Source organism: Capsicum annuum, chromosome 3, assembly GCF_002878395.1.
Source record: "Capsicum annuum cultivar UCD-10X-F1 chromosome 3, UCD10Xv1.1, whole genome shotgun sequence".
Lineage (NCBI taxonomy): Eukaryota > Viridiplantae > Streptophyta > Magnoliopsida > Solanales > Solanaceae > Capsicum > Capsicum annuum.
Window position 1 is genome coordinate 269,562,974 of NC_061113.1, and position 26,292 is coordinate 269,589,265.

The following is a 26,292-nucleotide window of genomic DNA, read 5'->3' on the forward strand; positions in this document are numbered from 1 at the left end:
TATCATGAATATCCTTCGCCCCTTATCTCCTCATCTTCCTATTTATAAGCCACAACTGTGGCAATTGAAAATTTTAAAACTATTTATATTGTTCCAAAAGTACGTCATGTCTTCTTTGATATCCCGAAAGAGAAATAAGTTATACAACTCAATATGGCAAACAAATATAGAGAGGGAGCTAGGAGAAAAAAATCAGAATGGCGATAACCGAGCCATGTACATTCCTAATTCTTTTTAAGTTCATGTTCTTATCTACACTAGATAGTATTAGATTTACCAATGTTTTAAACCAACAGTATACTTTTGATCTCCTACAAATCTTTTTTGCACGAGCTCTCCAATTATATATATATATATATATGTGATAAGCATTGTGCAATTTCAAATCAAACAAGTGAGGAAGCCATAATCTTCATAACCTACGCATGATAGAAAAGATCATAGTTTGCATGTACATCTCAATAGCCAAACCAAAAAAAAAAAAACTAGGGAAAGAACCAACAAGGGTAAACAAAAAATCGGGATAAAAAAGAATGAGGAAAATTCGATTTTAATTAAAGATATGTCGTTAATTTGTCAAACTTCCAATTATTTTCTATTTTTAATATGTATTATTTTATAAAATCTGGATATAATTTATTATTTATTTTCATTTTTATCCTTAAAAACACTTTAGTCAAGTTAACTTTTAGATAATGGTTAAATAGAAGACATAATACATAAATAAATATAACTATAAACTTGATACCAAATTATAACTTTGACCTTAAACTTTGATAACGCACAAATAAGACCTTTAACTATTCAAAACCTAAACAAATATGACCTCCGATTTTGCAATCCCCATGCCATTAAAAGGAAATCCAATCACACGATGCCACGTCATTAAAAGGGCTGACTTGGAGGAACTTTTGATCGGAGATCATATTTGTGCAGTTTTGAATAGTTAAAGGTCATATTTTTCTTTCATCTGAAACAACGTTGTTTTGCGTTTTATGTTAAAATGACGTCGTTATTATTATTATTATTATTATAATTTTTTTTATTTATTTCTGTCGTTTTACTTTTTGTGTTAAAACGACGTCATTTTTATATTATTATTTTTTTTTTTTTATTTCTATAGCAACAAAACCTAGTTTTTTTTCTTAATTAAAAAAAGAAAAAGAATAGCCACTAGCAGGGATCTGTCACGATCCGAACCGGGGCCCTGACCGTGACGAGTATTCCGAACCATGAGGCTCAAAACACCCCTATCTGTCTGGTAATCATGCACACAATTCATATGATAAAAGAAATGTGGAAGATACACTATATAACGGAAACGTGGTCAAGAATCATATGAAAATAATAATGGGGAATAATGTCCCACAATCTCAATCAACATCTCTATAACGTCTGTGAAATCTCTACTATATGATTAAAACAAATATCTATCTGAAAACTGGGACAAGGCCCCCAGTAGACCCAAAACTAATAACTGATAAATGAAACTGGCAGATATCAGGGCTTCCGAAATATAGAAGGCTCACCAAGTGACTCTGCGAATCTGTCTGAGGAAATCTACTAATTTTTTAGACCCCTAGACTGTGCCTCCGAACTTGGGAGGGAAGGGGGTCAATACAAAAGTACTGGTACGCAGAGATATCAAAACAAAACATAATATTTTTACAAAATATAGTTGAGAGCCATTATAAAACAATTTCATATCAAATCATTTGAAAACACATGGGCATAATGCAATAGTTTTCAATACCAATGTAATGCGATTGAGCTAGGTGGAATACCCTACAATTGTAATTCCACGGCTATGTGGAATCCACCTCTGGTGCTAGGCGGCCAAGCCTCCAATCCAAGTAGCCACCAAGAGTTGGAGCCGGTATACCCTCCATGTGAGTACACCGTAGGGAATCCCCCCATGTGAGATGGCCCAATTATTTTATTATCCTCCCATGTAGGATACAATATCATATGACCCGCATCGGCAACTACGGTTTCCAGCGATGAGCCCTTTCACTCAAACGCCTTCTTCGGGCATCCACCTTTCTCATGAAAATCAATGCATTCAAACTTTGTTCAAATCAATCACATGTCATACTCTGTAGGGTATCGTCATACCCGACTTGCAAGTCATCAGTATCATATCATTCTCTTCATTCAATCATCATATGCAACATATTTCAACATGAACAAAACAACCCTCTCTTTAAAAGTCAAAAACCATATCCAAATCATGACATTTTAAAGACATTTCATGACATGCATTTCAAGATGATTTCAAACGATTCATATCATGTGAAAACTTAAAACAATATCATATCAAGAGAGGGGTTCCGTGTAAATCATGCTCTCAATTTATCATCATTATGAAACACATGCATATCCATATATAATATATCAAATCACATTGGAATTAGGCCTAAAGACCAAATCAATATCATAAAACATTTAAAACATAATCATATTGGTAATTTCAAAACCACCATTTTGAAAACATGATTTTTTAAAGCCCATGAGATTTTTGAGATAACCCCACGTACCTCTATTTCCAAAGATAATAAATGTTTCTTGAAGCTTGCGGATTGGTGATTCCAAATATGTAATTATCTTCGAAAACCTACGGTCGAATCTTGAACTATTTGGGTTTTTATTTTGAAACCCTAGAGAGAGTTCTTGAACAATTTTGATGAATGAAGGTGTATTTTGGGGTCTTTGGGAACTGAATTTCGTGTTTAGGGCTAAGTAAGGGTGGAAAAGGACCATTTCACCCCAAAACGGAGTGTTTAAGTCATTTGAATTCTTTACATAGGCGCCGCCCATTCCATCGCCTATGTTTACATAGGCGCCGCCTAGGCTATCGCCTATGCTTTCCAGTGGCCATGGGCGATTGGTTAGGCGACGCATATCACTTTGAAAGGCCATAACTTCTTGCTCGGGTGTCGGATTTTAGCAAAATTGGTATCGTTGGAAAGCTAACTCGAAGACCTATCATTTGACACATAGTAGACTCCCTAATTCAACATGTACAGAGAGTTATGGTCGATGGAAGCTGACACAATTTACAACGTCCACAAAAACTTAGTTGATCGAAATAGTTTCAACTCGTCCTTGAGTTGAAGGACCTCTATGGTCTAAATTCAAGTTTGAATGGATTCACATACTACGCAAATAATTAACATGCCATATTGACATAGGATTTATGGCTTCGGAATTATCAACGCATCGAAATTATGGTCTATATTGTAGCCCAAAATGCGAGGCGTTACAAGAATAATTCAGTTCGGGTCTATATACGTAGGAACAACGGTCTAAACTCTAGCCCGAAAATATGGGGTGTTACAGGATCGAACCCGTGCAATAGGCAGAAGGAAGCACTCAAGAAGAGTAAATAACACCACTGGGCTATCTAAATGTCTTGTTTCATGTTGTTCAACATTAATATACGTACATAAATATAAATTTTCTATCTTATATATACAACGTAATTTTTTATTGAGGGGCTCAAGTGAACCCCATGGCAACCACGTAGGTCCGCCCCTGCGTTAATTTAATAACGTTTTAATAACGTTAATTTAATATACTACTACTACTAACCTTAATAACGTTAATTTAATAACATTAATTTAATAACGTTTTACTAAAACTATAATTTTTATTATTATTAGTATAATTTCATCTTTAATTTAATATTTAAATAAATTATATTTAGATATATTATATAATTTAAATTCACCGTCTGCTTTATAATATATATAGATACCCACGCTATTTTTTCGTATGAGGCTGACCCACCTAATTAATAAATCTTCAATATTGCTCTTTTTCCGCAATGACAAAAGAAATTAGATGTCATTTTCATCTTTGAGCCGAAAATTATGAAAAGATAATTGTGAAAAGTCAGTTAAATATATAAAAAGGAATTAGACGCTTTAGTTTTAAGCTGGACGCGCCTAATTTTGCGTGTTGAACATGCGTTTTGCCACGTAGGATTGGAGGTCATATTTGTACAATTTTAAATAGTTAAAAATTATATTTGTGCATATGGCGCTGAACTACCATGCCAACTCTAGTGGTTAAGTTTAGGGTGTATTATGCGTAAATAGAAACAGAGGGAGTATTTATGAGATAAAAATTTAAAATTATGATTATAATAAAATGCATTTTTTCCGGGTTTGGTCTCCAGGAAAAGCCCTCAAATAGACGAACATTACGAGGGTCGTGTTTGGAGAGAAATGGCGTCGAATGCAGCAGCCCCATTTTGGAGATCGGCGGGGATGACTTACATAACATACTCAAATCTATGCGCCAATCTTGTTAGGAACTGCCTTAAGGAACCTTACAAATCCGAAGCCCTCTCTCGGGAAAAGGTCCACTACTCCATCAGCAAGTGGGTTGATGCCAAACCTCAGAAACCCAGTAAGCTATTCAGTACTCATTTCACTGCATTTGTGTCTGTGACTATTATTCTCTGTGCCTTCCTATGCATCGTCCTCTTTGGCTCAATTTGCCTTATCATGAAGATTAAAGGTCATCTGACTTTGTCATCCCCTTACACTCTCCTTCCCAGAGTTAGATATTCCCAATGCACCGGAGAGTGAGGTCTATTGGTTAATGAAGTGGGTTGTCTATTCAGCAAAAACGATATTTCCTTGCTGAGTAGTGACTTTTCCATTAGCTTTGCCGTCGGAAGTTGGATTGCGACAACAATTTTGAGTGTTGTTAAGTTTACTCCTAGCTCTTTAAAGCAAAGATCTCAGTGCATTTTAATTTAGTTATTGGTTTTATTGGTAGCAAGCGGCCCGTCGTACCATTGTTTTCTAATCCTCAGTGCCTCACAGCTTATGCCTTATGATGATTTGACAATTGTATGTCCTCAAGCCATAATTCCTTCTTGCCATTGATGTGTTATTTGAATATTAGCTCGCCGGGGTCTCTGAAGTTGGAGATTTTACATCTCAATTGTCACAACACATCAATTAATTAGTTGTTTTCCTTATCAAAAGAAAACATCCTCAATTGTCAGAATGCATGTCGTCTTACTTGAGGTCTTATATTGCCAGAAATTTTAACACTAGCTAGAACAACAACAATTACACCTCAGTCCCAAGCAAGTTTTGGGGAAGCTCTTGTTTGCTAATAGAGGATTGATCAAATGCTTAAACTTAACCTTGCCGTTTCTTATCTACTCCAGTTCATGTCTTGGCCCATTTGTGAAAAATATACAGTGTGTTTCTTTTTCCGTTTTATGTACGATTGCCTTAAAAAACTGTTAGTTTTTAATTTCTGGTCTTTGGTTCAGTATAAACTTAAGGAGTGTATTATAATATTATAAGTGTGGATGGGGCATGAAGAAGGTGCTTTGCTGATGTTTTGGGGTACTGAAAGTTTGATAATAATAATGGTTGTCAAGTACTCATGTTTACTATTCAACCAAGTGTTAGGTCTTATTTTTTGTGTTTAAAAATGAGAGACGGACATATTGAGTGAGCAAAACACAACTTTGTAAAGGAGGAAATAGAGGATCAGAATGGTTAGACTCGTGACTGTAATCTACGTTTATGTTATAAACACGCATGCATCTTCTCGTTTATTGGATTTGGCTTCTGCTGGAACTGAACCTATGAAAATTTTGGAATTTAGCTAGTCGTGCGACTTACTTTTTAATTAAAAAGAATAGCCTTATCAGAATCTGTGTTCACGTGTTGATGTGGCTGCTTGAATTTATAAAGTAAGCTACATGAAGATTGATACAATAAGACAGAAGAAAAAGATTGTGTGGTTGTGCCTTATGTTCAGTGTGCTTCTTTCTTTCGTGCATTTACAGACACGATTAAGTTCATTTGCTATTTTTGCTTTAGTTGTCATATTGGCCTGAGAAACATTAGTTTTTCTGCTTACTGACAAACAGTTTCTGCTGATCTTTTCCACAGCCATCCGCTCCGACACCCCGGAAGATTGAAAATAAGGTTGCATCTCAGGCATTGTCTCTTGTCGAGTGTCTTTGTACTGCCTTGGCACTATACAGAGTGCATGTCTGCTGGAGGTTGATTTGGGACATTTTGTCTTTGAATAATATAGCAAATAGACTTTAGTCCTTTCTGTTGGATGCAGTTGATATAATTTGTCTTGTGTTATGTTGAATCTTTTATTGTTTTGAAATCCAAGTGAATCGACGATCACAAGTTTGCAATAATGCCTAAAGGGAGAGCCTAGTCCTAGGGAGAATTGCTCAAAAAAGGATATGCAAAGTCAAATAAGAAGAATGTCAATGATGTGGAAGACAGCTAAGATAGGCTTGTTTTAATTACTAGATACCAAGCCATATCATTGTTTTTCTTTTAAACTAATTAGTAATCAGTGTTTGACAGGTTTGTCTCTTGAATTGGTCTTATCATCATTCCAGAAGCTGAATTTTTGGCAATGTTGGCTTTTAACCATTCTTCTCTTTTCCGTCTCTCTTATTTTTCTGCAAGGGTGATTCAGTTGGTGAATGCTGTTGAATAAAGCAATAGTATACGTAAAACAAAAACCAGAGATAAACCATTGCTTACTCTATAATCTTCTTTGGATTTAGTCATTTTATTTAAGAGACCAGATGGAGCAAATTGTGATGATAATAATAATACTAATAATTATAGGACCTACCTCCCTGTCAAACTGAGTAATGTTATGATGAAGTTCTTATCTCTCAACATTTAATAGGCAATATTTTCTCAAAGAACACACCTTATGTATGTAGATGTATTTGTCTCGTGGGTCTTACGCCTAGACTTACCTCACAATTTATGTGGAAAACGTACGTAGTTAGCTGTGTAGACATTTAAAAGCTCTTGATTAACAGTTGAGGAATTATAGCATGTTCTTCAACGGACATATCAATAACGAGTTTTGATGGAACCTTCCATTTTTTATTTTTTTCACAATGATTACCTTTCGTTCTCAAACGAATAATTGATGTTCATGATAGATACCAAAGGAACATTTCATTTGAAAACAAATAATGAGTAATTGGTTTTCATGACAATACTATATAAGGTTAGCATGGGTATTCATATTGACAACACGTGCTCCAATTAAGTAATTTAATCATTCGAAATAGAGTAAACTTTTTTAGACAAAAGATTGCTTTAAGATTTTAATATCAATAAAATGTTAATTTGAAAATATCTAAAATTGTAGACAAGTAAAATTTGAAAACGAGTGAATTGCCCCAAAAAAAACCAAAAAAAAAAAGGAAAGAGGAGTACCCGGAAGCAAGAGGGGGGAGGGGGGCAGTAAACAAAGATAGGTAGGAGAGAGAAAATGCGGTGGCGTGGGTAGGCTGGAGATTAGCGAACCAACACCACTATCAAACAAACAAACAGGCCTCTTTTTTCTCTCTCTTTTTACAACTGATCTCCTCCTCTTTCGTCAATCATTTTCAGCCATGACCATGGCTATACCAACTCTCACCTCAGGATTAGATCTGCCCTTTTGAATTTTTTCTTAATTTGTGAGCCCTAAACATCGATAGATTCACTCACTCACTCACTCATGGCTTCCGTGAAATCCTCTCGTTCAAGAGCTCACGCGGTCACTCCCTCTAAAGGAATCAACAAGGATACCGCCACAAAGCTCGAAGAAAATCTCAACGTATTCAAATCCGATCATTTCGATGCTGATGCCTTTGTCCAATCCAAATGTCATTCTCTCAACGAAAAGGTCCTACTTCCCTTAATTACCTCCTCCTCCTCTTTTTTTTTTTCTTTTTCTTTTTTTACTTTTTGGTAATTGAGTGTTGAATTTGCTCACCTCCACCTGAAAATTATACACGTGTGATTTATCGTAAAATTATCGAGTTTCGTTATTTTTATCGATTATTATATGCAAGACAGCCGACAGATGCAGATCACTCATCTTAGATATATTTGTATAGCAATGTAAAATGAGGCAATCATGTAGCTCAGCCTTGAAATTTTCTTCGAATTAGTTGGCATGTCATATACTGAATTAGTTCTTTCGTAAGAATGAACATGTTAAATAACTTGAAGTTTGTATTGAAATTCTGTACAATTTCTTGATTTCGATATCAACTCATTCTAATTAGTTATGTCATGTCAATTATTTACAATAATGCTAATGATGATTGCCACTTTCAGCCCCTCTACAGAATTTACTAGGATTTCTTGCAAGAAATATGGTTATATGGTAAAATATTGTTATCTGTTGATAATTTTACTTCCCCTGCAGCAAAAAAAAAAAAAGATGCTTTTAAAAAAAAAAATGGTAAAAGAAGAGTTGTTTCTTGGTCTATTCCTTTTTTTGATAGAGAGAGAAAAAGAGGAATCATTGAAGCATTATCATTTCTCATATCTCTTCCTTATTGTCGCACACTTTAATACATCATTGCATTTTGGGAAGGTGGAGAGGAGGGAGTTATTTTAACATAAAGCTTTACAGGGGATTAATATAATCCCCTTTGTGCATATTTAGGTGGGGAATGAATCTGAATGTGTTCCATCATCCTGTTTTTGGATGCAAAAAAGTATGCTAGGATGAGTCATGTCGGAACCCTTTTAATCTCGATGTAATGAACTAGTATTTAATACTGAAGGAGGTTGTATTGCTAGCCAGGGATGAGAGTCTTACTGTATTAGAACTTAAAAAAAGATTGATAACCCATAAATTTTAATTACCAAATTGTTGGCCTTTTTAGTTGACCAAATTTCTATTCAATTAGACAAGCTCGTAAGTTTCTTTCTTTTTTGTTTTTAATAAAAATGGTTTTGTACGAGACATTCCATTTCAGTTCCTCAAAAAAAAAAAAAAAAAAAAAAAAAACTAAACTAGTTTTCTTCATAGAATATGCAAAATATAGCCTGCTTATCTCTTCTATGTAAATAAGGAGTATATGAAGTCTAAGACTATATCTAGATCATTTACGGCATTCATCCTTCCACAAATCTTTAAGTACTGTTGACACCTGATTTTTGGAAACAAATATGTTCTATTTTTCTCTCAAAATGTCCACGATTTCTTTCTAATCACTTCCCTATATTTGGACATTGTTTTTCAAATTGCTAGACATTTCCACTCGTCCTATTTATGGATTAGTTTTTATTCAGTCTTATAAATTATTCTTGCATTACCAAAATATTCTTAATTAGAAAAGCCTTATGCTGATTAGTAATTAGTATACCTATAAAAATATAGTTATTTTTAGTATATGCTGTTGGCATTTGTCGTTATTTTTGGTTTTATAATTAACAATTAAGAAAGTAAAATTAAATAAAAATTAGATTTCGGTGCATTTGGTCAGTTGTTCGAGAGTTCCATTTCCTTTGTCAATCAAACATGTGTAAAAGATCCTCTCCGAAGATTACTTACCCAATGGCTTATTCAAGGCGAGAATTACCCATCAAGGTGAGAATGACTAATTCAGAGATGTTCAATCATGATTTTCTAGTTCATGAGCCAAAACATGCTCCTATTATGAATCAAAACTTAAACACAAGCAGTTGCACTAAAGCTTATTATTGCTACTAATTTTCTATTCTACCTCTTTCTCGACCTATTCCGCCTTGCTTTCACCTTATTCTCTATTTATGTTGGTGGAGCAATACCACAAGTTACAGTACTCCTTGCTACTGTCATAAATTTCATTAGCACCTTATAACAAGTACCACCTTGTTTCGGAACATACTACGAATGTTGTTCCTGCCACAAGACATAGTTAGCTGCTGAGCCGGCTGTGTGTTTCAAAAGTAGCAATGCTGTTGTAGCTAGTTATTGCACTTCTTTCTGGTATCATAACTTCCATTATCATTTTAATACGTACGACACTTGTTTGGGAACATGCCTGATGGCTGTTCCTGCCACAAAGATATCTATAGCTTCCGATTCAGCTTTATAGTACATTTTAAAATTTCTCAGCTTTTGTTTGCCAGCCAGACCACATCTAGAGAGTTGGGACTATACTTAGTTGCAGTTGACAAGTCTAACATGGCCATATAAATGGAAATAAGTGGACGATAGGGTTTATAAATACTTCCAGGAGCTACTTCCCCTCTACCAGATGTTTATTGCTCTTTTTCTTTCATGGTCATAATATGGAGGAAGGAATACTTCAGTATTAAGGAAACAACTAATTCTCGGGATCTTTTAGCTTTAGCTCACTTGACTAAATTGTTCCATGATCTAAATGTGGTTTTAACTGCTAAGTCATAGTTGGGTGTCCATGTTTTGTTCCTTTGCCTGTTAAAATCTTTGTGCAATGAATGTGGTGAGTTGTTGATAGATTTGCCCATCAATTTGCAGGAAATAAGGCAGTTGTGCTCTTATCTATTGGATCTGAAAAGGGCTTCTGCCGAGGAGATGCGCAAAAGTGTCTATGCCAACTATACAGCTTTCATTCGGTGAGTCCTTTATATAGCTGCTACTCGACCTACCATCCCAAATGAAAATGCCTATGAAATAAGAGAAGTTTCCGATCGAGAATGATGGTTTGACCTGCTACTGTCTCTTCAGACTGTTGCATATTCTTTATCTATCGTGTGCGGCAACTTTGACTGTTGTGTTTGATCAATGCGTACTTGTTTTGTACTTTGTTTACTTGCAGCACATCAAAAGAGATATCAGATTTGGAGGGTGAACTGTCATCCATGAAAAACTTGCTATCTACTCAGGCGACTTTAATTCATGGTTTAGCTGAAGGAGTTCATATTGATTCTTTGTCTGATGTTGTTCCCGAGTCAACGTCTGATAACCCTCCTACTAATGAGGTTAGGGAGTCTTCAGACCTAGAGAAGTGGCTTACGGAGTTTCCTGATCACCTAGATGTTCTATTAGCTGAAAGGAGAGTAGATGAAGCCTTGTTGAGTCTTGACGAAGGAGAGCGCATAGCATCCGAAGCAAAAGAGAAGAAAACGTTAGGTCATGCTGTTCTGTTGTCACTACAAACTGCCATTGTTGAGCGCAGGCAAAAGCTGGCTGATCAGCTTGCTGAAGTTGCCTGTCAACCTTCTACTCGTGGTGCAGAGCTTCGCGCTGCTATTTCAGCTCTTAAGAAGCTCGGGGATGGTCCCCGTGCTTATAGTTTGCTCCTTAATGCGCATTACCAGAAATATCAGTTCAACATGAAAAATCTTCGTCCATCTAGCACCTCTTATGGAGGAGCTTATACTGCCGCCCTTTCACAGGTCGTATTCTCTGGCATTGCTCAGGCAGCCACCGATTCATTGGCTATTTTTGGTAAAGAGCCAGCTTATACATCTGAATTAGTGATGTGGTCTACTAAGCAGACAGAGGCATTTGCACTTTTGGTGAAAAGACATGCATTAACTTCATCAGCAGCTGCTGGTGGCTTACGTGCTGCTGCAGAATGTGTTCAAATAGCTTTAGGACACTGTTCCTTGTTGGAAGCTCGGGGACTTGCACTTTGCCCTGTGCTTCTGAAGCTTTTTAGAGCAAGTGTTGAGCAAGCGCTAGATGCCAACTTAAAACGAATTGAAGAAAGCACTGCTGCTTTGGCAGCTGCTGATGATTGGGAACTCACATATCCACCATCTGTTACACGCTCATCCGGTAGGCCAGCTGGTAGTGTTCTTGGTTCTACAGGGGCATATCAGCATAAACTTTCAAGTAGTGCTCATCGGTTCAATTTGATGGTTCAGGTAATGTCATTGTCACAGAACTAATGACCTGATATAGATAAGCCTACCTTAGGTGCCTTCCTAGTTCGTGCTTTATTTTCTTTTTGAATATCTTTGGTTTCCACCTTTCATAGTTGACTAGTTGTTATGTCTGCTTTTAGTTCTTCATGTCATTTTGAAAGATTGAAGATTGCAAGTGAAGCAGAAATTTCCCTCGTCATTATAAAAGTTTCCATTCAGCTTTCATAAAATAATCTTTGTTGTCTACCCACTTTATCTTGAAGTTTGTGGTGTTTGTGCACTTACATCATTAGAAGCAAGAGATCTTCCTCAGTATGGCCATGGAACGATATCAATTCAACATGAAAAGTTGTAAGAGCATGTCTCTCCTCTTACCATCCCCAGAATATATAGATGGAGTTATGTAAACCTAGTATATGCCCACCTGCCCTGTTTATGCAATGCATTCCTTTCTCAACTTTGTTACTGCTTCTTGGCTGTAGATGGTCAACACAGATTTTTTTTTTGTGATCAAGTAGAAGATTTCATTGATAACTAGTGATCAACACAGATTAATACGTAGATCTTACTGTGTTATTTCAAAACATTGTTTTTTTCTAAAATTATTTTGATTTTTTATAGTGAACTTTGTCACTCTATTACTTATCAGATTCCTTTCTCTTTGCACCATGAAATCTGCATTTAATGTTCTTAAGAAATCATTTTGTGTATGATCCTGCAGCCCTGGTGTGTTTACTTATACTTTTCTACTGCTTATCTAGGATTTCTTTGAGGACGTGGGACCATTGCTAAGTATGCAATTGGGAGGGAAAGCTTTGGAAGGTCTATTTCAAGTGTTCAATTCTTATGTGAACACACTTGTAAGAGCATTACCTGGCTCCATGGAGGAGGAAGCCAGCTTTGAAGATTCCGGGAATAAAATTGTTCGAATGGCCGAAACTGAAGCTCAGCAAATTGCTTTGCTTGCAAATGCATCTTTATTGGCGGATGAACTATTGCCGCGTGCAGCTATGAAGCTTGCTCCCTTGGCTAATCAAAAGGATGATCTTCAAAGAAGATCTTCAGATAGGCAAAGCCGTCACCCTGAGCAAAGAGAATGGAAAAAGCGTCTTGTGAGTTCAGTTGACCGATTAAAGGATAGCTTTTGTCAGCAACATGCCCTGGATCTTATTTTCACCGAGGAAGGGGATAGCCATCTCACTGCAGAAATGTATATAAACATGGAGGGGAATGCAAACGAGATAGAATGGTTCCCTTCTCTAATATTCCAGGTTCAGTTTCTCTTCCTGAGTTTCCCTTGCTAGCATTTTGAGCCATTAACTATATAATAATCCAAGCTGTTGTGATATACACACCACTTTTCCTAGTGTTTGTTTGTATGATTTCAACTTAATTACTGCATATGGTTTGGTTTTTCTCGAAGTTTTGGTGTTTGTTCCTGTTTATAAATAATCAACTATTTATGGCTAATCTATGTATACTAGATTATGTATTCCGTGCTATGCACGGGCCCAACGTTTTTTTTGTTTAATAATATTTCATGATTTATTGTCAATTAAACATCTTATAAACCTTTTAAAATGAAAAAATATAGATATGCTTTTTGTGCTATGACAAAAAAGAGACACATTTTCATATATCATTTTCTTTTCATTATGTTTATTTATTTTTGATTTTTTTTTTCTTGAGATCTTAGTAATATCTCAAAATTCTCAATCACTTTGTAATAATACCTATCAAATTTGACACTTTACATGATAATTTACAGTATATTAATTTTTTTCCCCTATTTATAGTATTATTATATAGGCTTTAAACTTTTTATTTTATTTTTGAATAGGTTGTACACCACTAATTTTAAAATCTGATCAAATTCTCCTAAAAATATTATTTGTAACATAATTTCTTATTAAATTTAAAATATATAGTTATACTCCTTTAGTATTTTCAATTGTTTCTCCTTTAGTATTTTTAATTGTTTTAAAATTTTTAGTTCCTTTGTAATAGAAATTATTTATCTTTCATACTTTCTCTTCTTTCATTTCTTTATTTATTGAAAGAATTCTTAATTTTATATTCATGTATTTTGAATTTATATAACATTGACTTTTTAGTGATTCAGAAAAAATATCAAACTAAACTAAGTTTGATCATAGATGAAGTATACTCCAACATACTGATACTTCTCATGTTGACATATATGAAATGACAATATCTTTTTCAAAATTTTTTTTCAAATTATTTTTAAGTAGTGTATTAAAGAGGGAGGTCTTTTCATATACAATTTGAGAGTATTTTAACATTCTAATACAAAAAAGCAACTTGGAACAAATTTTATAATCTTTTTATTGAATAATTGCCAACTAAATGCAACAATTGAATTCAAAACCTTTTAAAATGATATTAATTTGAAATAGTATAATAAACATTAAATCGTAGATTATTTTGAGAATTTTCTTTTGGGTTATATAGCTAAGGTGAGAAGTGAGAAGTGCATTTTGAAGTAGAAAGAAAAGATCTAATGGGAAATGGGGCCCACAAAAAGAGACGGGTTTTGGATGATGAATTTGTATTGTGAAATTATGATAATGCCCTTGGTCGTCCACCTCTTCACTCTTCTATATAATAGAAATTTTGATTTTGCAGGAACTTTATGTCAAACTAAACAGAATGGCTGCCATAGCTGCTGATATGTTTGTGGGAAGGGAAAGATTTGCAATATTATTGTTGATGAGGCTTACAGAAACCGTCATCTTGTGGCTTTCACAAGATCAGAGCTTTTGGGATGACATAGAGGAAGGACCAAGGCCATTGGGTCATCTTGGTCTTCAGCAGGTTTGTAATTACTGGTATCCACTTATCTTGTTTTTCTCTCCACTGCCAATACGTTTGTAACTCAGTGTTTACGGTGAAATTTTTGTAGTTCTATTTGGATATGAAGTTTGTCACTTGCTTTGCTTCGCAAGGACGCTACTTATCTAGAAATTTGCTTCGGGTTGTCAATGACATAATCTCTAAAGCAATGTCGGCCTTTGCTGCAACGGGGATGGATCCATATAGGTATAAATTCTCTTCATTTACCGAATTTCATTCTTTTACCATTTATCTGAATGTGAGTACATTTTGCAATTCTTTAAGGGGTCGTTTCATTTGGTACATAAGAAGAAATAATCCAGATGTGCTGTATATTAATACTATGGTTTGTGGTTTATAGCTTTGCATTGGGGTTGCTGCTTCGACCTATGGTCGGACTTAAATAGTGAATCCTATATAGTTCATACCTCTAAACGATCTATTCATGCTTTTGCTTAAATGTGGACATTGCTGCAGTGTTCTCCCTGAAGATGATTGGTTTACTGACATTGCTCAAGATGCTATGGAGAGGTTGAGTGGAAAGCCCAAAGTTGCTAATGGGGAAAGGGATCTGAACAGTCCAACTGCCTCTGTCTCAGCCCAATCTATGTCCTCTGTCAGATCTCACGGGAGTTATTGATGTATAATTAATTTTACTGTTGTAAAATATGTGATGAATGGTTGATCTCGACTTGGTTAGCAAATGTATTGATGGAAAGCTCATCTTGTCTTCCTTTTTTTTATCTTTTTAAGTTTTTTTTTTTTTTTTTTTCCTTTCTGTTTTTTGTTGGCAAATTTGTAGATTGTGCTGGATGGTAGTGAGTTTAGGAAATTCTTTGTAGTGTTTCTCAGGAAAGCATTTGGAATTTGTATATCTTGATTTTATTATTTGATCTAGAATCCAAAGGCTCTTCGTCTCTTCTATATGTTCCCCTTACAGTTGAGTTCCAAAGGAAATTGATAATATATGATGCCAACGATGGAAGCCCCTATGAACCAGGGGAACAGGTCTTGATTGTTTGCATCTTAATTTGTCTGAAATTATTGATCTGTGAAGTTCTCTTCCTTTTTCTATCCAGATTAAGCCTTAATGGTGCAATTATCATAGTGAAGACTGCCGGGTTCTAATGTAATTTGATTAATTACGCTGGTGGTCATATTTACACGTCCGAATCAGATGTGCTCATAATTATCGACGCAGCGCTGACATGTATCTGTCTTTTGGGTTTCTCTGAAATTGCAGCGGTATCATGAAGTAGAACCGCTGTTTGATACCCACATTCTCCATTCTCGATGGGGTTCGAGGTCGGTTGGTAAAGCCGGAGCTGCTGCATTGTGCTAACACAGGCGTCGAACTGCTTATAACTTGATGTTAGCACAAAACAGCAGTCACCAAAAGTCTTGCTTAGTTGGTTTTTTATATCTCTGACCTACGGCCATTCATTCATATGAAATCAAACTTGGAAGTCTTGAACAAGGGTCTGTCTATGGGCAAAGACTAAACCTGAGAATGAATCCAGATGATCACTTCAACTTGCTTGCTTTTGTATACTGATCACAAAAAAAAAAAGTAAAAAGATCGAAAATTAGCTCATGAGGTGAGAATTGTTAATTAGTATCGACTAAACTATCCTCAACAAAGCTCCAACATTTGAAAATCTTTGAGGAAGAAATATTTGAGTTGGCAATTCTATACACGTCTGACAAGGAAACAAAAAAATGGTTGGAAAACATGAATATAAGCAGTTCACGTGTGTTAACGAAAATGGACTTTATGGCTATTTAATGTCTGTCCTGGATGGCTAGTACGTACTGCTTCTTATGTCTACGTGACAAAAGCTCAATGAGTTGGTTGTGGAGACAGACATAACGCTCTGAATGTCAAATTAATAGCTTTGCCCCATAAAGACCAGAATCCATACACGAGCTAGAAAATGAGTACTGCAACTTCAAAAATTAGTTTTAAGGAAGAAAGGGATTGATGATTGCTGCCTGTGATTGACGAATTGCTCCACCGTAAGAAGCTGATAATTTCTCTACTTACTGTTTAAGACTGAATTTTAAAATTGATTAGGTCGTGATTATTAATTGTTGAATGAAACTGCTTGGTAGGTGTCTCTATGATGTGTTGTGTGTGTGGTATACCCTTACTCTCAATTAGTTAGTTGTTTAATGTTATAATTTGGGGGAGGGGGGTCAACTTTGAAGCCTAATTTCCCAGTCATTTACTTCATTGTTTGCCTTACTCAATAAGTCAAGATTCTTTACTCAATTCATCAGTATACAACTCTTATCTTTCAGAGTCAAAATTACACTAAGTCAAGTATAGATATAGAAATAACGCATAAAATAACAAAATAATGGCCTTAGTCTGAATCTTAGCCTGTTAACTGTTCCATTGCATGCCTATTTTTATCCGATTCTTTCAAATTATATCTTTTTTGATTTCCATACTTACCTTTCAGGCCTTACATTTCCTATTTGAAGCAGCTGCATTATAGTAATACATTTTTAAAAGGAACAACCTAACTGTAAGGTATCTTGACATCAAAATATTGAAAGCAAGCATGGACTTTTACCAAGTCAACTTCTAGATCCACCCCCCAAGTACCTAATACATTTTTTAATTTGTGATATATGGAATAGTTTGAAACGTCTCGACCAGTCAATTCAGGTCTTGGTGTCCAGCATTGGAGGAGATGAAATTGATCCTACTATTCTCCGTCTCACTCTGGATGTGTTCCTCTTTCAGCAATTCACAAAAGACCATCCAAAATCGCACTTCCAACTTCCAAGTTGGGGTGATTCTTGATTTGAAGTCAGTGGTCGGAAGCATGGGTCTAAGCTGCATGTCCATGGCCCTCTCTGATTTCTATTCGATTCACAGCAACTACTCGACGAGACTTTCTCTTCATGTTAGGGACTCTCAAGGACAAGTCGTTGAAGCAGCTGCTGCTGGTACATAAACCTCAGCTCCCCCATTCCGTGCATTACATATTCTGAACACACTCATATCCTGAGCTTGTTTTAGTTCTTGTGCAACTCTAGGTAGGAACTAGGAAGTGATCATATGATGACTCTGCCTGTTGTTTGATTGTTAAACCTTAGAAGCTCCTAGGATATATTCAGGTGAGAAATTAATCAGCATTCTTTGCCTTGTTGCAGGTCTCGATTTGTTGAAATTTGTCAAGGTAGATGCAATCTTAGGTCCTCAGACATCTGCACAGGCCAACTTTCTAATGGATCTTGGAGATAGAGCTCAGGTCCCCATAATTTCTTTTTCTGCAACAAGTCCTTCTCTTCATACTCGAACTCCGTACTTTGTGCAAGCCACACAAGGCGATGACACTCAAGTTGGTGCAATTGCTGCCATAGTTAAAGCCTTCCAGTGGAGTCAGGTTGTTATCATCTATGAAGACTCAGAATATGGTAGTGGCATTGTCCCATACTTATCTAATGCATTCGAAGACGTGAACGCACACATTCCATATAAAAGTGTATTTCCTGTTTCAGCAAGTGATAACTTTGTACTCAAAGAGCTATACAAGATGATGACTTTACAGACAAGGGTGTTTGTGGTCCATATGTCACCTACTCTTGGTGCCAGACTCTTTCGGAAAGCCAAGGAAATAGGAATGATGGAGAAAGGTTATGCCTGGATCATAACCAGTGGACTAATGGAATTAGTCTACTTGATGGATTCTGATGTTGCTGAAGCAATGCAAGGGGTATTAGGTGTGAAACCGTTTATACCAAAATCTGAGCAGCTAAACTCTTTTGCCAATAGGTTGAAGAAAAAGTTTCTCGAGACGAGTCCTGGCCTCGGACGATCAGATTTGAGCATTTTTGGCTTGTGGGCATATGATACATTGTGGGCACTGTCTATGGCTGCAGAAAGAGTTGGATTAAAAGAGCCACCAAAGGCTTTTGAGAATTCAATTGTTAATCTCAATGTTTCAGACCTTTTCAATTTTAAAACGTCAGGAATCGGCCCACAGCTTGTAAAAGCAATGTCAGAGACCAAATTTGAGGGGCTTTCAGGGAAGTTTCACCTTGTAGATGGCAAGATGGAGTCATCATCCTATCAGATAATTAATATAGTTGGGAACGGACAGAAGGAGGTCGGAATATGGATTCCATCTCTTGGAATAAGGAGGGAACTGAACATGAACACCACAGCTCATCATACAAACTCGAGGGAATATATCAGGAGTATTATATGGCCTGGTGATTCAACAGTTGTGCCCAAGGGCTGGGAACTTCCGGTGTCTGGTAAAAAACTAAGAATTGGAGTGCCGGTGAAAGCTGGTTTCACAGATTTCGTGAGAGTCACAAGGGATGGCCAGGCTAATTCCCGCATCAGTGGATTCTACATAGACGTGTTCAAATCTGTCATGGAAGCATTGCCATATGCTGTGCCATATGAACTTGTTCCTTTCGAAAATCCTGATGGCTCTAGTGCAGGAACGTATAATGATCTTATTTACCAAGTGCTTCTTCGGGTAAGCTAGGCAGACTTAGGTTTCTTCAATACTATATTTTTCATCATCTCCTGGAAATTCTGTAAGAGAACAGTTACTGACTTCAGTCTGCAATGATGCACTGTATGCAGAAATATGATGCTGCAATTGGAGATATAACTATCACAGCGAACAGATCAAAATACGTGGACTTCACACTGCCATTTGCAGAAGGAGGAGTTCTTACCATCGTTCCAGTCACGTATGAAGATGTCAATGATATATGGGCTTTCCTAAAGCCCCTAAAGAAAGAACTATGGCTGACAAGTATAGCATTTTTTTTCTTTACGGGTCTGACGGTTTGGATACTAGAACATAGGGTAAGCTCTGCCTTTCGAGGACCTCCTTCGCAACATGTTGGCATGATCTTCTACTTTCCCTTCTCAACGCTAGTATTTGCACACCGTGAGTACTAAACAAATCTTTCAGAATTTATTTTGACATTTTCCTCGATAATAGAGTAGAGGAACTCATGACGCATGTATTATCTGCTTGTAGGAGAAAAAATAGTGAACAACTTAGCTCGACTGGTTGTAGTGGTATGGATGTTCGTCATACTCATCCTGAGCTCCACTTACACTGCAAGCTTATCATCAAGATTAACCGTACAAAGGCTTCAACCATTAATCACAGATGTCAGTGAGCTCATCAAGAATAGAGATTTTGTGGGGTGCCAAGAAGGCTCATTCATAGTAGATTTCTTGAAAAAACAGGGATTTGAGGGATCCAGGATCAGGACATTCACCTCCGCACACGACTGTGACGAAGCCTTGTCTAGAGGAAGTAAAAATGGTGGCATATCAGCATTCTATGATGTCATTCCCTACTCCAAGCTCTTCCTATCCAAACATTGCGACAAATACATGACAGTTGGGCCTACCCATCGCACAGATGGCTTTGCCTTTGTAAGACCTTTTGACCTCCCTTGCAGTGATGTTTCATTGCAGGCGCTAGCTAAGGCGCTAAGGCTTTGTTTTTAAGAAGGCAGTACTAAACAATAAACATAAATGGTAACCAAACCCGTACATTGATAGTTAATAAACAGTACAAATGGATTTTTTGTGATTAGGAATGACAAATTAGAATATTTAGTATAAGAAACTAGCTTAAAGAAAACTAAAAAGTACATCTAGATTGATGTGATTTTTGCTTCATAGGTTATAAGCTAAACTACAATTGTTTCAATTCTCTTGCTCAAATAGTTTATTTTCATCATTATTGCTTTTCTATATAACTCAAACAGACATTGGCATTTCTCCGTTAAAGCTTTGCCTAGCTCACTTTCGATTAGAGTGCTTTGACTTTGGTGCTGCGAATCACTATCTCATGCTACTGCCTACTAACTTGTTTAAAATCAAACAGTCTTTCCCTAAAGGATCTCCTTTAGTTGCTGATGTGTCACGTGCAATCGTCGAACTAACAGAGAATGGGAAGATCCTGGAAATGGAGCAAAATTGGTCGAGGAACGAACCAGGCTGTGCAGGACCAGACGACAGCATGAACTCAATCACGATCTCATTGCAAAGTTTCAAAGGCCTTTTTGCCATTACAGGAGGAGTTACAGCAGTATGCCTCCTCATTTTCATAGCCAGCTACTTCTACAAGTACAGAGATTTCCACCGGAGAATCTCAAATTCGCGAACCACAATTTGGTCAAAAGTCGTAGCAGTTTGCAGACACTTTGATCAGAGATCTCTATCATCCGGACAACCACAAGATAAACTTCCAGAATCTGGAGTTACTCATAATAATTCTTCAGAAAATTCTATCCAACCAACAGATTTGCCAACACATCATCATTCCAACTCCAATGATATTGTGTCCTCTGCACCAGAAGACGTACAGGATGCAAGTGGAACAATTCATTATTCAAATTTGGAAGACATGTCTGCTGAACAACACTCAGGAGTGGTCCATCCATCTGCATAACTGAACTAAAGATAGTTACAGTTTTCAGTGTGCAATTTTCTGTTTCTTTTTTGCCTTTTCTGGGACAGTAAAGTTGCTCCGAACGTATTACCAACTAATTGTGCAGTTCTATCATTTCTCACTTGTTAACCTTTTCTGTGCCTCATGAGTTTATTTCAGATGGTCGCTCATCTCGACTAATAGTTATCATCGCATAAAGTCATTTTCTTTGTTGAAGAAAATTGGAATCAAGGAGAAAGGTGATTTTCTCAAAATACTAACTATTAGTTGAGCAACCATCCGAGAAATCAATCTGGAATAATGAGACTTACTCAACTAATAGTTAGTATTGGAAAGTGAGTTTCTTTATTGAAGAAAATTCAAAACATGATAGATAATTGCATAACCTCCTGGAAGATATTACTGCCAGCAAAACAAAATAACGAACAAATATTGTAAAATAGAGGAGGATAAAATTAGAAACCAACAGAATTTTCACTACTTACATCAAATTACCCATTTATGATCCAATGGAATGGATTTAGGGGACTAGTCTAGTTATTCAATAGTGAAACACAAGTGAAAACCTGCAATATTAACCAAACAATAAGGAAACATATAATTATAAGCACGGAAAGGGGTCAAAAATATCTTGAACTATTGAAAATGGAGTGAATATACCCCTCATTAGATTTTGGTATCAAAAATACCCTTACCGTTAGTTAAATAGACCACAAATACCCTTCGCATTTAACAGACTTCCACGTCAAATAAAAACTCTTTAAAAGAATTTCTTTCTGTTGACATGGAATTTCCAACTTGGACAACATGAGTTGTGCACCAACTTATTTCTGAAGTGCATCGTCTTCTTCATCAGACCACCTCTTTTTTTTTTTTATTCCAAATAAAATTCAATTCAACATATTGTTCACTTAATAATGAACAAGAACGAGACCAAATTTCAAATTCTGGAGATATTATAGCTCATACAAATTGATTTCAATTTCATCAGATTAACCCAATGATTTCTCCTCTATTAAAAGCGCGTTCTTCTCTGCCTTTACTCACCAGTGAAACCCGCCCATATTACATTGGGTATAAGAAAAAAAAAAGTAAAGGGGCAATCTTTGTAACAATTTGGTCTATTTCTTCCAGCTATAGGAAAAGATAAAGACTGCACCAAAAAAGAAGCTTAAGCCCAAATTAACAATTATTGATGCGGGGAAACGTTAGATATCTTCTGTCATGAACTTCACAGAACAAATACGAAATAGTGACTTAGGATGACATTCTGATAATTGTGGAATCCAGTACAAGATTAAGATAGCAATACAAGGTAATAAAATATTCGCTGAAGAAAGAAAGAAAATAAAGGGAAGATAAAGCCACAGACCGAGAAACCAACTTTTCCGACCACTACTCGCACTATTCTATTTAAACCAGCGCTGATATTGCGTACAGTTCCTCGCCAACACCGCAAATATAATGAGCCAGTTTCTTATTTGGTAACCGCTCCCTTTTGCTTCTTCTTGGCAGATTGCCAAGTTCAGCTTGCACCAACAACCTCATCAATTATGAGGCCCAGATTTGTGAAAAAATAGTTACGTGTAAAATTTTGCATTTCGACTTGCTTTAACTTATGCCTCCAACATTTCCAAGTTAAAGATGAGCAACAAGGCTTCTAATCTTCATAAATAAACTGTAAAGCCAAGAAAATCAGCATGTAAGGACTATGTACAACAAGAGCAAAGATAAAAAGAACTGTTGTAATAACTCATTCGTTTAATGAGGGATAAATGTGTAATTTAGCCCATATTATTATTATTATTATTATTATATTAATTAAGGGAATTAAAGTGAGCAAGCCAAAAGCCTAAACCCTCTACCCCTATTCAGTTTCTTTTTCACGTTTTAGTTCAAAGGAATAGAATATTAGGGCTTCTTGATTCCTTTTCTTTTTTGAAAGAAAAAAAAAACACTTGCGGAGGAAAAATCTCTTGAAAGTTTATAACCAAACACAAAGGAGAATCTTTGGATCACTGCTCTCAAGTGTGAATCTACAGGTAATATTTATGTTGATATACATTCGTGTGAGGGCTCAAGAATTATTAAATGTGGAAACTTTTGCCCACCATTGTAATAGATATAGTGATGATTGGAGTAATAATTAAAGGAATATCTATCCATGATAAAGAATGTTGAATAAGTAATCATTGACCAATGATGATAGTGAGATTTTTTTTTGCTATTGGAGGTTGATTGGTTAGTGTTCTACGCGTTACAAGGTTGGGAAACTTGTTGTTACTGAGGTTGTTGAAAGTTGCTTTAAGAATGCAACTGTTTTTTCCATTTTCTACAGCAGTTTTTTTAAGTACAATCCTAGTTAAATTAGGAGTCCTATCTTTGGTAGAAAACTAATTAGTTATTTTAATTTTGGTAGAAGTAGGTTATTTCTTTGTCCTATTTTTAGTTGTAATAGCAACTATTTTAAGTTGTTAATTGATTATCAATAACATAGGACTTTACAAGAAAAAAAAAAATCAACTGCTTTGCGTATTCTCTTCTTTAAACTCCCATCTCTGTTTCTGCGGCCAGCTTTTCAATTGAATTTTCTTCAATGGCACCACCAACTTTCGATGGAGAAAGTTATCAAATCTGGGCAGTTAGAATGCGGATATATCTGCAAGCTTTGGATCTCTGGAAAGCTGTTGAAGCTGAATATGAGATAGCTCCTTTGCCGGACAATCCCACGGTGGCGCAGATTAAAACTCACAAGGAGAAGAATACTAGGAAATCAAAGGCAATGGCATGCTTATTTACTGCAGTTTCATCTAACATCCTTACTCGTATCATGTCTCTGCAATCAGCGAAAGAGATATGGGATTATCTTAAAACTGAGTATGAAAGAGATGATAGGATTCGAGGGATGCAAGTGTTGAATCTGGTACGTGAGTTTGAGCTGCAAAGGATGAAAGAAAGTGAAACCATAAAGGAGTACTCTGACAGATTTCTTAATTTAGCAAATCGAATCAGATTGTTGGGTTCCACTTTTAATGATTCAAGGATCGTTGAAAAAATCCTAGTAACAGCACCCGAAAGATTTGAGCCTACCATAACAACCTTAGAAAATACTAAGGACTTGTCTAAGATTACACTTGTAGAGCTCTTAAGTGCTTTTCAAGCGCAAGAGCAACAACGTGTTATGAGACAAGGAGGAGCTATTGAAGGTGCCTTACCAGCCAAGCATCACGATGACGGACGTTCTAAGAAGAAGAATAAGAAGTACTAGCCAACTGATGGAGAAGTGCAGCGCAAAGCAACAAAAACAAAACAGGTGGTTTCAAAAGAAACTACCCTCCTTGTAAGCATTGCAGCAAGCTCGGGCATGGACCTTGCAAGTGTTGGAAGAGGCCTGATGCTAAGTGCACTAAGTACAATAAACTTGGGCATGAAGCAATCATCTGCAAGAACAAAACTCAGCAGGAAGATGCAGAGGGTCGAGTTATTAATGAGCAAGAAGAAGATCAACTCTTTGTCGCATTATGTTTACAAGTAGTGTCTCAAGCGAGTCGTGGCTAATCGATAGCGGATGCACATCATATGACTTGCGATAAAAATCTTTTTAAAGATTTAAGGCCAACTCAAGTTACAAAAGTTAGAATCGGCCATGGTGGTTATATTCCAGCAAAAGGAATGGGGACCATTACAATTGACACACAATCGGGCACTAAAACAATTTTCGATGTTCTTTATGTACCTGATTTGGACCAGAACCTGTTAAGTGTTGGTCAATTATTAGAAAAAGATTTCAAATTGTATTTCGAAGATAAACATTGCATGATCAAGGAAGCAACTGGACAAGACCTATTTAAAGTCAAAATGAGAGGCAGAAGTTTCTCATTAAATCCATTGAAAGAAGAGTGGATGGTTTATTCAGCAAAATAAAACATTGTTGAGTTATGGCATAGGAGACTTAGGCATTATCATTATCAAGGGCTTGTCAAAATGCCAAATTGAATATGGTAAAGAACTTACCCGATTTGGATGTTAAAGCTACTGAATGTCATGCCTGCCAATTCGGTAAGCAACACAGAAAGCCTTTTCCAGAATCAACTTAAAAGAGCTTCACAAAAGCTGCAACTAATTCACACTGATATAGCCGAACCTCAAAGAACTCCATCACTAAAAGGTAGCATCTATTACGTTCTCTTCATTGATGATTTTACAAGAATGTGCTGGGTTTTTTTCTTGAAATTCAAGTCAGAAGTTACTGGTGTATTCTGGAAATTCAAGAAACTAGTGGAAAATCAAAATGGTTGTACGATTCAAGCTTTGAGGTCTGATAATGGAAAGGAATATACCTCAATGGAATTTGATTTATTCTGTGAGGAGGCCGGCATTGTGCATCAACTTACAACTCCATACACACCAGAACCAAATGGTGTCAGTGAAAGAAAAAATAGATGGATAATGGTGATGGTCAGGTGTATGTTACATGAGATGGAGTTGCCTAAAAAATTCTGGGCAGAGGCAGCAAATACTGCAGTCTTTGTGCAAAATCGACTTCCAACGAAGGCTTTGGAAGATAAAACACCATTTGAATCTTGGTATGGGTTTAAACCTTCACTAAGTATTCTTAAAGTGTTTGGTTGTGTGTGTTTTGTTCACATTCCACAGGTTAAACGCGACAAACTTGACAAGAAGGCGATTCCTGGCATTTTTATAGGCTACAATAATGTTTCCAAAGCATATAAGGTCTATCAACCTCAAACGGAGAAAATTTTTGTAACTAGAGATGTTCACTTTATTGAAGACCAATATTGGAATTGAGAGAAGCCCGGAAAATATCCAATAGTCATCACTCGTTTAGATCCAAAAGATCTAGTAGATGAACCTCCTGTTAGGGGCACAAGGTTGATCTCTGATATCTACCAGAGATGCAATACTGCAATTTGTGAGCCCGCAAGTTATGAGGAAGCAGAAAGTAATGAAAAATGGGTGGCTGCAATGAAGGAGGAGATGATGATGATCGAGAAAAATCAAACGTGGGAGATTATTGAGAAACCTCCTGACAGAAAGATCATTGGTGTTAAATGGGTCTTTAGAACAAAGTTGAATGCAGATGGTTTTATCAACAAACACAAAGCGAGGCTTGTGGTGAAGGGCTACGCTTAGATCTTCGGAGTCGACTACTCTGAAACTTTCGCACCAGTTGCTCGCCTTGACATAATCAGATTGCTACTAGCCATTGCAGCGGAAAAGAATTGGAAACTTTATCAACTAGATGTTAAGTCAGCCTTTCTCAATTGTCTTCTCCAGGAGGAGATTTATGTTGAGCAACCAGATGGTTTTGTTGTCAACGG

At 36.4% G+C, this 26,292-nt stretch overlaps 3 protein-coding genes across 5 annotated transcripts; all 3 read left to right on the forward strand.

Moving 5' to 3' along the window:
* Positions 1 to 4,131: 4,131 nt before the first annotated feature.
* LOC107865786 (ATP synthase subunit epsilon, mitochondrial) lies at positions 4,132 to 6,418 on the forward strand. Its single transcript, XM_016711975.2, has 2 exons — positions 4,132 to 4,413; positions 5,928 to 6,418. The coding sequence occupies exons 1-2, from the start codon at positions 4,230 to 4,232 to the stop codon at positions 5,954 to 5,956; spliced, it is 213 nt and encodes a 70-aa protein (XP_016567461.1). The 5' UTR covers positions 4,132 to 4,229; the 3' UTR covers positions 5,957 to 6,418.
* An 824-nt stretch (positions 6,419 to 7,242) lies between these two features.
* On the forward strand, positions 7,243 to 15,425 carry LOC107861603 (exocyst complex component EXO84B). The gene is made up of 7 exons (XM_016706894.2): positions 7,243 to 7,698; positions 10,294 to 10,391; positions 10,595 to 11,648; positions 12,410 to 12,919; positions 14,295 to 14,483; positions 14,572 to 14,708; positions 14,979 to 15,425. The coding sequence occupies exons 1-7, from the start codon at positions 7,531 to 7,533 to the stop codon at positions 15,139 to 15,141; spliced, it is 2,319 nt and encodes a 772-aa protein (XP_016562380.1). The 5' UTR covers positions 7,243 to 7,530; the 3' UTR covers positions 15,142 to 15,425.
* A 153-nt stretch (positions 15,426 to 15,578) lies between these two features.
* LOC107861604 (glutamate receptor 2.8) lies at positions 15,579 to 21,130 on the forward strand. Of its 3 annotated transcripts, none has more exons than XM_016706896.2 (6): positions 15,579 to 16,517; positions 17,148 to 17,459; positions 17,667 to 19,003; positions 19,114 to 19,426; positions 19,520 to 19,926; positions 20,384 to 21,130. In XM_016706896.2, the coding sequence occupies exons 2-6, from the start codon at positions 17,201 to 17,203 to the stop codon at positions 20,948 to 20,950; spliced, it is 2,883 nt and encodes a 960-aa protein (XP_016562382.2). In that variant the 5' UTR covers positions 15,579 to 16,517; positions 17,148 to 17,200; the 3' UTR covers positions 20,951 to 21,130. The 3 variants fall into 3 exon arrangements, with proteins under 3 accessions (XP_016562382.2, XP_047266195.1, XP_016562383.2); XM_047410239.1 differs by having other exon boundaries at positions 17,148 to 17,549; positions 20,384 to 21,066; XM_016706897.2 differs by lacking the exon at positions 17,148 to 17,459 and having other exon boundaries at positions 20,384 to 21,066.
* The last annotated feature ends 5,162 nt before the right edge of the window (positions 21,131 to 26,292 follow it).